This window comes from Syzygium oleosum, unplaced genomic scaffold, assembly GCF_021117445.2.
Source record: "Syzygium oleosum isolate NSW1041296 unplaced genomic scaffold, Sole_v2.1 Sole_v2.14, whole genome shotgun sequence".
NCBI lineage: Eukaryota > Viridiplantae > Streptophyta > Magnoliopsida > Myrtales > Myrtaceae > Syzygium > Syzygium oleosum.
In genome coordinates this window covers 9,159,250-9,172,808 of record NW_026607498.1, presented here as the reverse complement: position 1 = coordinate 9,172,808, position 13,559 = coordinate 9,159,250, and the positions used below count along the sequence as shown (strand labels likewise).

The following is a 13,559-nucleotide window of genomic DNA, read 5'->3' as shown; positions in this document are numbered from 1 at the left end:
CTCAGGCGCTCCGACGATCGGTAGCTTCCTAGATTACAACCTATGCAAACAGAGCTCCGATCGAACTGCGCGTACCTGATTCGGCGTTGGCTTCGATCGGCGGCGAGAGCCAGCGGCGGGAGCGCGAGAGAGAGAGGGGACGACGGCGGCGAGTTTTTCAGTTTCCCGGTTCGATGTTTGAGAAGGAAGAAGAAGAGGAAGGTTCGGGAGTTTTTCTCGGTTCGATTCTCCGCCACGTGGCACTCGGGGGGACCCGGCCCGTCTGGAGGGGGCGGGGGTGGTGGTGACCCGGTTTTTGTTACTCGGGTAAAAAGAAAAGATAAAGATAAAGATAAAAGTTCCTTTGCTTAAATGAAAACTTACCATTAGCTTGTGTAAAAATTATTAATTACAGTTGGCAGGCACTTTTTCAATTGGAAAAATTATCGATACCGATAGGAAAATGTTATTTTTTTTTGAATTTCTGACGTGTTTGAATCTTATATGAGAAATTGCAGAATTAATCGAAACGCAAGACACATAAGGTTGTTTTCAGGGACGTGAATAGTTAGTTAGTTATGGAAACCGTTGAGCAACATTCGATTCGGTATGTTTTATTGCACTTCTATATAATTTTATTTCTTCATGCAATTTCTTTTTGGGAAAATTTCAAATAAAGATCCGAAGTGCTATCATTTTCTCAAATAGGGGCCTGAAGTGAACCATGTATCAAATAAGGACCCGAAGTGCCATCATTTTCTTAAATAAGGGTCTGAAGTGAACATTATTTCAAATAAGAGTCTGAAGTGGCTATCTCAGTCTCAAAAAATGCCTCACCTCACTAGATTCAAGGACATTTTCGTCTTTTAATTTTTTTGATTTTTTTCTTTTCAGTTTTTTTCCGTAAAAAACAAACTCAAAAATGAAAAAAAAGCTAAAGTTTAAAAAAAAAACCAAGAGGGAATGCCAGCCCTGCCTGTGGCCGCCGCCCCTTCGCCAGTGGGGCGGCAGCAATGGCCAGCGGGGCTGCCGACGCCTCAGCAAGGGTCGGTGACTCTCGCCGGCTAGAGGCAAGGGTCGTCGACCCTCGCCCAGGTCTAGGGGAGGGCCACTAGCCTTGTGCGAGGTCTGGCAACGCTCTTCCAGACCTGGGCGAGGGCCGGCGACCCTCGCCCAGATCTGGGAGAGGGTCGTCGCCCTCTCCCAGCTTTGGCGAGGGCCAACAGCCCTTGTCTATGGCCAGCAAGGGTTGCCGACCCTCGCTAAGGCCCCAGCGACCCCGCCGCCCCACTGGCGATGGGGCGACGGCCACAGGCGGGGAAAGCTGGTTGCCAGCCTTGGCCCCTGTTTTTTTTTTTTTTTAAAATCTAATTTAACTAAAATTTATGTTAAAATTATTTTTGGACGAAAGTCCCTTGGTTGGCTGGAAAATTTGGTCGACCAGCGGGGTGAGGCCTCTATTTGAAACTGTTATAGCCACTTCATGTTCTTATTTGAGAACATAAGTTCATTTCAAGCCGTTATTTGACACAAAGTCCACTTCAAGCCCTTATTTGAGAAAATAAGAGTAATTCGGGCTCTTATTTGAAATTTTCCCTTTCTTTTTTGACCTGAGGCTCCTATCGAACTAATTCCAAAATTTTTCCCTCTTTGGGTGTGTTCATTTCGCAAAAAATGAATGATTTGAAAAATATTTTTTTAAAAATAATTGCATATATCACTTATAAAAATAAATGAATGAAAATATTTTCATCGTCCACAAAATGTTTAGACATAAATTGTTGTCGATAATGAAATTTTTTTTTTCATGGATTAATTATTTCAAGCGATATAAATGATCATTTTTAGGAAAATATTTTTCAAATTATTCATTTTTCGCAAAACAAACGAATCCTCAATTTTCTGTCCTATTCCAAATAAAGTCTACTAGGTGCACTTTTATGTGATTAAAGGAGTAAGCTTGCATGTCATGGCCAACAACCTGAATTTTTTTCCCTCCTTTTAAACAAAAAATAAAGTGTCAAACCTTGCACAAGTCATATCTCTAGCCATTCTTAGAAAGACTTTACATGCGTATTCTTTCATGTGAAATATATAGTGGTTATTTGCCATGCATGATTTCCATCACTTGAATTCTAATGACAATAAACTCGAGACCTGATTTGAGCTTTTTTCCAAAACCTTTTATCAGTAAAGCCTCAATCCCTCAATTGACCAACGGCCAAAATCTTAAGTCATGTTTTCGCGCTCATCCCATCCCTCGTAAGCTCGTATAGTGTCCATAGGACGAACTTGAACAGCCATATTGTGATTAGGGATGGGAAGCTGGTTGTGCGGGGCACATGAGACGTGATAGAGACTTATGCATTGCATGTACAAGTTATCTATCTTTTGACCTCTCAATAATCATCCTGTTAGAACATCTCTTGGGGCTCTTTAGGGCCTGTTTAGTAACCGGTCAAACAGTGTTTGATTCTATTTTTTTGTTTCCAGACACAAATTTGTTCCCAAAATTAGTTTTGAAAAAAAATAAAGAATAAAAAAAATCGTTGATTCTTGATTCTGAGAACAAGAATCAGAAATGGAAAAGAATTTTTCTTCTTCTTTCCTGGTTGATTGCCGGCGACCGGCCACAGGCTAGGCCTAGATTGTGGCGAGGGCGAGGGCCGCCCTCGTCGAACCTTCACGGCCTGGGTGAGGGCGGCGGCGAGGGTCCAGCCCTCGCCCTCGCTCTCGCTTGTGGCCGGCGACCCGGCCATGGGTCAAGGAAGGAGAAGAAGAAAAAAAGAAAAGAAAAAAAAAAGAAATATTAAAAAATTCAAAATATTATTAATAAAAAAAATTTATGCAATTACCAAACGCATTTCTGTTCTTTTTTTATTCCAGGAATATAATTACTAGACGCCTTCAAATGCTTAGAAATTGTTTTCGGAAATAAAATAAAAAAAAAATCATTTCTGAATAGAAATTATTTCCGAGAACAGAATGGTTACCAAACACACTCTTATTTGTTCTTTTATGACAGAGAGTTGAATTCACAGTATGTTCTTGGCAATCAAAAGCGATAAAAATTTTAGAAGAAAAAAGAGAATACAGAATGCCAAGCTCAGAGAGAGCATATCTCCTCCGTTATTTCTCTACCGTTTCATTCTCTTTTACTGTCTTTTTGGGTTTTGACATGAGGCTAAATCTTCGTATCAGTGCGGCAAGAGGCCAACTGTATTACAAACTAGAACAAATGCAACTTTGCACCCAAAAAACAAATGAAACAAAATCAAATGCAACTGCAGAGTCCCAGTAACAAGCAGAAATCCAAATCCATAACAAATGAGATGTACTCATTTTGCTTCAATTCCAAGTTAGTTTAGCTCACATAAGGATTAAGGTAGCCTGCTCTAACATATCTCTTTTATATCTCCTTATTTCCAGAGAACTGGAATTTCCCTCAGAATGACAATTCACAAAGGCGCCTTATACTGGAGTTTACTTCAATTCCCATATATAAAAACAGACGACTCTTAACACCTCTCCCACTTGCTCTAGCTAACAGGCGACGGGCCAATTGGATCGCAGGAGGACTCGTTTCCACGACATTATCCTGAGAGTATGCGAAGCTGCGTCCGATTGTTCCTAATCAGGCGGGGTCGGGATTGAACTTCATGGATTCTTTCCAGATGAGCTCTTTGATGTGCTCTTCGGTGCACGACGGATGCTCGAAATCGAAGTTGAAGGGCCTGGGGCAGACCGGCTCGTCGTTCATGTCGTGGAAAGATGTTAGGTAAGGGTGGCAAAGCGCCTCATCAACTGCAAACAGACACACAAGTAGAGTATTACCCTTATTCTTATGTAAGGGATCTAGTAAACCAATGGAGGGAATGGAAGAAAACACAGCGTCCCAGGGAATTTCTGGCTCCTCGTACCGGTTATGCGCTTGTTGGGATCAAACACGAGCATTTTCTCTAGCAAGTCGATGGCACCGGGAGACATGTTTGGGAATCTCATAGAGAACTGTTGTTTCCTGTACTGTGGAAGTTGCCTGACATATCTCCTGGCATTGTCGCTTCGGAGAAAACCGAGGCTGGCATCGTCAGGAGAGCCTATCAACTTCAGATGAGACAAGGCGCAAATTTCGCATTATCAATGTCAATATAAAGGCATGACAAAAAACGTCAATATAACGGATGCTGTTTGTATAGTGAGTCACTCATCGAACATTTGCTCATATTCTTTCAAGAAAATCAGCAACCAAATGAGAAATATAAGAAATACGAGAGGAGCTGCATTGGAGGAAAAATTTGGTGTTATCTATCACACAAATAAGATAAAGCAGTGTTTCGGAAAGTTGTTACAGTCTAATGTCCCTACGTTCTTACCTCTGTGATTAGCCTCAGCTGATGAACATAGTCTTTACCAGGGAACAGAGGCTCCCTGGTTGCAATTTCTCCGAGTATGCAACCAACAGACCATATGTCGATTGCAGCAGTGTACTCTGAGCAATTGAGGAGCAACTCGGGTGCTCGGTACCATCGTGTGACGACATACTCAGTCATGAAATCTGTCTCAGACGTTGTCCTTGCTAAACCGAAATCTCCTAGTTTCAGGTCACAATTCGCATTTAGAAGCAAATTGCTAGGCTTGAGATCGCGGTGCAATACATTGGCGGAGTGTATATACTTCAGTCCTCGCAACAACTGATACAGGAAGTACTGCATTGATTTTTCAAAGTATTAGAACTACAACAATTTAGCCGGAGCAACTTGCTGAGGACAAAACAGAGAGCTGCAAAATTGCAAGTATGAGGAATGCAATTGTATTTCTATTCTATCGGATTCAATATTAGTCAATTTTCTGTCAACACTCAAAATCCGTCATCCATTTCTTGCATAGCTTAATCGAAGTCGAAGTTGAGCCAATAATAATTCATACGTGCCCAGTTTGTTCATTTAAGTTCTCATGATTTGTTGTCGATTATTTGGGAGTGAATAGCAGATTGTAAACTCTTTTAAGTGCAAAAAAAGCAGGACTAGTAGTTTCTCCACCCAAAATTTATTCTCTATCCAGATGTATGGAGTTAATGCACTATCCAGATTTGTTGAGGAACATTTCCTATAGAACACATATAATTCTATAATCCTATACGGAGAAGTTTTCATGAATCCTATATGTGGATGATCCAGATAAAATTCAATTTGCCTCAGATGACAGAGGAAAAAGAATTACTTTATCAAATATGCACTTTGCAGTCCGACCAAAGAAAAAAATATATGCACTTCGTACACTATTGATAACAACTTAACATTAAGCAGCAGTGCCTGCAACTATGTTCTAACCTGACAATGATCATCCGTCAATGGTTGGTCAGACCGAATTATCTGATGAAGATCAGTGTCCATCAATTCACAAACAATGTAGACATCATTGAAGGTTTCTTTCTTGGGTGGCCGTATGATGTCCTTGATGGCTATAATCTGCATCAATACCGTAACTGAGCAAAATTGCAGCTAGAACAGGGTGACAAATGACAGGGATTTATGTAGTAGAACCACACAGTGCATAAGAAGGAAATGAGCACATAAACAGAAGTTACACTCAATTAGTTTGTGATACTATCCACCGCATAGTGCAAGTGTATGAAAACTCACATTCTCATGATCCATGTGATGGAGAAGCATGATTTCTCTCAATGTCCTTTTGGCATCTATCCTGTTATCGAATGCGTTGCCAATCTTCTTGATGGCAACCTCCTCTCTGGTCTCCGAGTTCACAGCAGCACTGCAAGTTGTTAAACAGAAAATGACCATATGCTCTTCAGCGAGAAAAAAGAAAACCAGCATTCCACTAAGTAAATAGATAACTGGCAGTGCTCATCTTTTTTTTCTAGAACCAGCAGAGCATCAAATGTTCCTCTAAGTTTGATTGTTTGTCCCTGTGAGCATAAACTGATTAAAAGCGACAACCAACTCCAAGAAAGGATTTCGCATTGAATGAACGGAGGAGAGACCATATCATATGAACTAAAGTTCCTTTTTTTTCCTTTTTCACTGCAAATCATAAGCATATAGCTGAATAGGGTATTTATCGGGGTAATATGTAGACAGTTCTTACTCCCCATAAAACACCTAAAAGGTCATTACTTTGATTCGGGGGAAAGAGACAAATAATCTGCCGTGAACAAGGCGTTGATCTGACAAACTTATTCCAGTTGACGCGTTCTATGCTTCTTGACCACGTAATTTTGAATCTGACAAAGTCTTGGAAGTTAAGAAGAAAGCCAATCCGGAGTTGTTCGTCCTCAGGGCGAGTAATCACCTCAACATTTGATTAGCTTGCTTTCTTCATAAAATGATCTTTCCTTCGAAGATACCCCTCAAAATCCACAGAAACACACACCAAAAAAAAGGAGTCGCTGCTAACATTACTGTTCAATTACTGCCTCTCTCCTCCATCCGTTTCGGCTTTTTACAGTGACCGACTGCATCAGTTTCGCAAGTTCAAGAGAATTTATGCAAGCGAACTCCATCTGTATTACAACCTCGGCACCAAGAACACCCCTTTCGCATTCTATTCTCTACCTCACCCACAAAACAACCACAAAAAAAAAAAAAAACTTTGCACGGAAACGTTGTTCTCGACTAAATGCAAAAACCGCGCAGCAAACACTCACCAGACAAGACCGTAAGCGCCTCGACCAATGGGACGAATGGGAGGGACATACTTGGCCGAGACCTCGAACAAGTTCCCGTACACATTGTACTGCACGTAGCGGCCTCCATGCGTGTGGACTCCCTTGACCTTCGCGCCCTCCGCCGAGGCAGCGCGCGACTCCTTCGCGGAAGCCATTCTCTTCTCCGTCGTCCCCAAGGAGCTCTCCTCCCAAACTCTTGAGCTCTACTTGAACGTGGAGCAAATGGGCACAGCGCAAAAAGATCTCTGGGTCTCTCTCTCCCTCCCTCTGGGTCTCTCTCTCTCTCTTCCTCTGCCTGCGTTAATGGAACCTTATCGGGCTTTCTCGAAACTTGGGTCGTGACTAAAGTGCGTTGGAAAGGTGGGGAAAAAGGCAAAGGCGAGATTTTTGGTGGGACACGGAGGACGCTTGATCTGAGAACTGGTGCGCGAGCCCGTGAAGCGAAGACGACTTTTGCATCATCAGTTCAGACGATAAGCTTTGCGAGGAAAGACGCAGGAGATGTCGTGCGAAGAGTTTCAAGAAAGAGGGAGACGCTCGTGGGTAGACTTCGACTGACTTTTCTTTACGGGGGCAGTCGCACCGGTGCAGGTGTGAACGAGGACCAATGGGAATCTCGCCATTAGGAAAAAACCAAAAGAAGGGAACACATTTGACCTTCGTCGCGTTCCTTCTCCACGAGCTCGAACCAAGTTGTACGTGAAATCTCGTTACACATTTACTTTAGACTGATCCCGGTACATCCGTGACCCATTTATCCCACGCTAAATTTCCCGTCAACAACAATCCCGAGCGGTACCAGTACCATTCATGTTGAATTTCTACGTCGGATCCATATCAAACAAGTCACTTGCCCCATGTATTTCTCACGTTAGCAATTTAATAGAGGTATTTGATAGAAGCTAATGAATGGTATAGTCTTGAAAGATTTGTTGCAGGTGCATTATTTTAGTATTTTTTGTGACACGAAAATTAATTCGGGATAAATATATCGCGGATGCACCCGTTTGAAATTTTCGACAGTGTTATTTCCATAATTAATGAGCACATTCTTGCTTTCCTTAAGGAAAAAAAGAGCACGTAAACTTTCATGTCACGAAAAAACTTGAATTTGTGACCGGTGTGTATCGGATGCGAACCTGTGCCAGCTTAGCTGGGCACAACTGTTGCGATCGATATGTATAACTTATATATAATACTTTGTACGTAAACCCAGCCCGTTTAATCAAGCTCGACCGGTCGAATCGATTGGATCGCATATCTCCAGCTTATCCGGCGTAGCTCCCTGTACGGTTTTCATAATATTGATTTATATTGCAATTCTATCGCCAAAAGCGGGTGTTACATCAAGAAATCAATGCACGTCCTAATTAGATAACCATGAAGAACTCGTCAAGTAAACAATCTCTTCCTTGCAGCTCTGAAGAGCTCTATAAAGACAGTTTGAATCTTTCAAACGAGTGACTCTTCTTGATACAACCCTTAATAATATTCTGAATATTAATTCTTTTTAGCACCCGTCTCTCTTACTTCCTCCTGTGCTCTTTGCCCCTAACTTTCAAAGCGCAATGAACTGCCCTTTTATAAATAATCGATGCAAATTATTGGCGATGTAACCGTCGAAGTAGTTGACAATTGATGAGTCAACTAAATGCGAAATTGGAAGGCTTAAAAATACTTGGGAAGATGACATGATCGGTCCATTAACTTTTGGTTCAATTTGTAGTATCGTCTCTGAACTTTCAATTTATTCAATGTGATTCTCGGACTTCAGCCCAACGGGCAATATCGTTCCTGAACTTTTAATTTGGTCAATGTGGTGTCTGGAATCTTGGTACATATTCAATTTAGTTCCTGGACTAAATGAAAACATTCAGTATTGTTCCTGAACTTGAATTAATGGAAATACAATATTAAATATTTTCATATAGTTTAGGGGTTACATTGAATATGGACCAGATTGAAAAAAAAAATTTAATACGACATATAGTTCAGGGACTACATTGAATATGTACAGAAAGTTTATAGATTATATTGAATAAATTAAAAATTCAGGAATCATATTATATATTGAGCCAGAGTTGATGAATTATTTGTGTTATTATCCTAAAAGTACTTTTGGCGCAGAATTAGGTGGAGGCTGGCCTTGTTGAATCCCCAAAGTTAAAGATGCCACGTCTCTTTGAACGGTTCAATTCAATTTTTCAAGTCGACCAGTTTTGACCATCTTCTCTCCTTTTGAAAAAGAAATTGAGAAAAGGGGGAGTATTGCCATTGTCCATTATGCCCTCGTCCGTCGCGACAATCTACGGTTCTCGCCTATGCTAAGGTCCAAAAATTCATCAATTCGCGCAACGACCCCCAATTGAATGACGATATTGCGCAATCCGATCGCATTTATTTGGTTAATTACGAGATGGTCCATCTTGAGTTGTGTTTTCCAGAGGGGTCGCGATCAACGCTTTTCGGGTCGAAAGCTTCGCAGGACATATGTTTCAACGGTCGAGATTTAAGGACTGACATGTTCGCCACGGTCCTAAAAGAAGGGAACAAATTCGACTAGCCAGTGCATGTGTGCATGCGATTTTTCCTCCACTTTTTTCCTCTCATTTTTCTCGGAATTTTTTTTTTTTAAATTTGGAAATTTTTGGGGTTTAATTATGCACGGGGAGAGATCTTTCTAGAGAGGGGAACACGCATGGCCACACCATTTATGGAGTTGGTGATAGGATTTGGTGGGTGGGTTTGGTCACGAGATACCTGCTCAATTCAATTTTAGGCCCCCTTTCGCTCGCTTTCGTGATAAGCCGTCTATATCGCGTGTATCGATTCGCATTAGCGAGGGGAAAATCACGAGGGGGGGTACTCCTATTTTGCCATATCGTGTCCAATGACGGGAGTCGGAGGCAGACATGTCGAGCTAAGCCGGAGACGCGGAATGAGTCGAAGACTATCATCCCCTGTTCGAGCTCGAGTTCAAACGGCCCGGGACAATTTGCGAGCCTAGTCGACGGAGCGGAACTGCGCATCCCATGATGATGTCTTTGTATATATGAACCTAAAAGGTCGAGTTTGATCTTTTCGTTTATGTTTCGAGAACTCTCCAGTTCGAGCTTAATTTGAAGGACTAAGAAGAAAGTTTTGATTTGTTCATTGTCAAGAGTGATTTAAAATTATTTGAGGCCCGCCTAATGCCAAATGAGGTTGGGCCCAAGACCCAATGGATGATTGGGCTTCATCAGTTTGGAAAAGAATGATCATGCAAAGACCAGATCATGGGCCTTCGGCCAGTTGGGCCAGCCCAAGCCCGCCAGATCCAACAAGGCCCGAAACGTAACTGGGCGGGGGGAAAATGACACAAACAATCCCTGAACTTTGACTTAATGTGCAATTTGATCCCTGAACTTTTAATTTGTTCAATATAGTCCCTAAACTTTAACCTAATGTTCAATTTGGTCCATGAACTTTTGATTTGTTCAATGTGGTCCCTCAACTTTTAATATGTGTTCAATTTAGTCCCTGAACTATTTAAAAATGTTCAATGCAGTCCTTTCATTAATTCAAGTGCAGGGACTATATTGAACATTTTTATACGGTTCAGGGACTAAATTGAACACATATTAAAAGTTCAGGGACCACATTGAACAAATTAAAAGTTCAGGGACCAATTGAACATTATTTTAAAGTTTATGGACCACATTGAACAAATTAAAAGTTCAGGGACCAAATTGTACATTGAGTCAAAGTTCAGGGACTGTTTGTGTCATTTTCCCCTGGGCGGGTCTAAAAGTGCAATTTTCTAATTGGGCCTGATACAGCCGACATGGGCCCGCTTGGGCCCGTTCATTTTTAAAAAATAAAGTTCAGTATAGATTTTTTATAATTATGAACTGGCCTAGGTAAGATATTTTAAGCCCGAGACAAACCCAACCTGCCCAGACCCCGTCTTTTGTAAAAGGAAATTAAGTCATGCACACGCCTTGGCATGATATATTAGGCCCGCTATTCGACCAAGTTTGCCCATTGGCCAGGCCTAGTGTTCATCATATAAATGCTAATTTGGAAAATTCTACATCTTGTCCATGTACTTTCACTATTTTTTTTTAAAAAATCAAGTCCATGTACTTTTAATTATTCTAATCGAGTCCTTCAAGACGTTTAATCAAGTCTCATGCCAAATTCGGTCGACGTGGCTTTCAAAGGACGGCAGGGTGTGATTTGGATTATATTTTGCCTACGAGGATTCCCATCGCGGGGCGTGAATAGCAAATGGATAAATTTTTTTTTCTTTTTAAGCTTCGTGTCACGAGGTAAACAAGTAATTCCACCGTGATTAGCAATGAGAACGTGATTACATATCTATTACTTGCTAGTAATTTCACATGTTACTTTCCATTGGAAAGGCAATTAAGTCAGCAATTTCAACGTAGTCGGTATTAAGGATTTTCACATGATTGGCAATTCGTTCATGCCATAAATTATTTTTCATGTATTAAAGTACCATTTCATTTATACAAAACTAGTATAACTCATAGGCAATTAGTAATAGGTCAATAACGTGACGTAACCTTGGATATATCAAAAACCATTATCTTTTAGACGATTGCAATAACTTTAGGAACGATCTAGTAATTACTAGTTATAAAATATAGAGTTCAAACTCACAGTCAACATACATTTGCTTTGCCCGTCTTCTCTTTTTCTTACTAGCTTGATAACTGGACACTTCTACAAATCTCCGAAAATCGAAATCTTTGACACTGATTAGCCGTTGGATTATAAGAAAAAAAAACTTCATCGTTCATTAAAAGTTTTCAAAGTGTTTTTGAAGGGTACCATTTGATATAGGAAGTACAATGAGATAGACCCGTCAAACGGTTAGGACGGGATCGAAAATGATTCTACTCAAATTGATCAATTTAACTCGTTTTGATCTATTTTCATGTAATACAAATCTAGTGATCCATACTGGCTTGATCTACATTGTTAAAATACTGTCATATCTAACTCAATTTAGAAAAAATTATACCAAAATTGAGGTGAAAGCGCGGAGCGAGCGAGCGTGAGATCGAGCGAATTGTGCTTTACCATTCGAAACCCATTTACTAGACAATTAACCCATATTCCACAAAAAAAAAGATAATTAACTCATATAACAACTTGTTGGGGAGGACCGGGGTAACAATTCACCAAGAACCAAGCTCAATTCAGGATCAATATCTCCTCCACAATTAAACCGACCAAAATCAACTTAATCCTAGCAACAACCAATAATATTCCAACAATTCAACCTTTCAATAACAAGAAGACAAATGCAAGAACGACACCAAGATTTACCGTGGAAACCCAATGAGGGAAAAAACCACTGATCGCCCCAAAAACTTCCACTAATCACCAAGAATAGTATGATACATAAAGTTCTTCTCTGGTCATACACTAGAGGCACAACATTAACAATATAACATCATTTTCATCACCACAAAGGTAGATTTACATAAATGAAGGAGAAAATCCTAACCGCGATTAGAGAATTAGAAGAAGATTCTCAACAAACGAGATCGATCAACTCGTAGCCCTCCGTCTCACGAACAACATACTAAAATTTGAGCCAATTCCGACAACGTTTGGCCCTCGAATAGGGACCACGAAGATATGCCCCTTTTCTTTATTCTCTTCCCTGTTCTCTCGCTGAGCTCTCGGTTAAAAAACTCACTTTTTCTCTCTCCTGTTGGGCACTCTCACCGCACAAAGCAACAGCCCCTTTTCTTTTGTTTGCTTTTTACTTTTTCTCCTTTTTTGTTTTGTTTTTGTTAAATACTAATTAGCCCCACATAAGGTGGATTCAGTCAACAAATCTCCCTCTCCATCTCATGTGGAAAGTTCCATCATGCCCATGGACCCAGTCACCATGGGTAAAGCTTTGGTCATCATGTCGGATCTATTATCGTTGGTATGGACTTTCTCAAATAGGAAGAGCTTCTCTTCTAATTTCTCTTGAACCCAATAATACTTCACATCAATATGCTTTGATCTTGAATGCAACACTGGGTTTTTGCTAAGATAGATAGCACTCATGCTATCACAATATAGAACGGTCTTCTCTTACTTCAAGTCTAATTCTTGTAGGAATTTTTGCATTCACAAAAGTTCCTTACCTCCTTCGGTAATAGCGATATACTCCGCTTCAGTCATAGACAAAGTAACACATTTTTGCAATCTTGACTGCCATGAAACCGTTCCCCTTGCAAAAATCATCATGTAACCCGATGTGGACTTTCGAGAGTCAACATCACCGGCATAGTCTATATCTGAATAGTCACTCAACTCATGCTTTCCATTTCCATAACACAAGTAGAATTTGGAAGTGCCTCTAAGATATCTCAAAGTCCATTTCACAGCAGCCCAATGTTTTTTACCTGGATTTGAGAGAAACTTACTCACAACACCAACTATATGAGCAATATCTGGTCTTGTACAAGCCATGGCATACATCAAGCTATCCACGGCCGATGCATAAGGAATTTTCATCATCTCTTCGTTCTCTTTCTCACTTATAGGACACTCATCATTACTCAACTTAAAATGACTAGCCAGTGAAGTACTTACCGGTTTACATGTGCTCATGTTGAATCTCTCCAATACCTTGTCAATGTACTTTTCTTGAGATAGCCAAAGTTTCTTGTTCAACTTGTCACGAGTAATTTTCATACCAAGGATTTGCTTAGCCGGACCTAGATTCTTCATTGCAAAAGCTTTACTCAACTCATTTTTTAAACTCTTGATTTTCTTAGCATCATGCCCAGCAATCAACATATCATCCACATAGAATAGGAGAATAAGAAAATCATTATCCGAGAATCTTTTCATAAAGACACAAGAATCGAAGTTGGTCTTA

The 13,559-nt window shown here is 40.5% G+C and overlaps 1 protein-coding gene across 1 annotated transcript; it reads right to left on the bottom strand.

Moving 5' to 3' along the window:
• Positions 1-3,300: 3,300 nt before the first annotated feature.
• Positions 3,301-7,214, bottom strand: LOC115692312 (mitogen-activated protein kinase homolog MMK2-like). The gene is made up of 6 exons (XM_030619116.2): positions 6,644-7,214; positions 5,622-5,751; positions 5,310-5,447; positions 4,353-4,685; positions 3,900-4,083; positions 3,301-3,783 (listed from the first exon to the last, which is right to left on the bottom strand). The coding sequence occupies exons 1-6, from the start codon at positions 6,817-6,819 to the stop codon at positions 3,614-3,616; spliced, it is 1,131 nt and encodes a 376-aa protein (XP_030474976.1). The 5' UTR covers positions 6,820-7,214; the 3' UTR covers positions 3,301-3,613.
• Positions 7,215-13,559: the final 6,345 nt, after the last annotated feature.

Bases quoted from the DNA above. Each gene is read 5' to 3' on its own strand.
- LOC115692312 (XM_030619116.2), bottom strand. From the start codon at position 6,819: ATGGCTTCCGCGAAGGAGTCGCGCGCTGCCTCGGCGGAGGGCGCGAAG. The intron at 5,752-6,643 runs GTGAGTGTTTGC...AACAACTTGCAG, and splicing joins GGCGCTTACGGTCTTGTCTG to TGCTGCTGTGAACTCGGAGA. The intron at 4,084-4,352 runs GTAAGAACGTAG...TCTCATCTGAAG, and splicing joins AGCTGAGGCTAATCACAGAG to TTGATAGGCTCTCCTGACGA.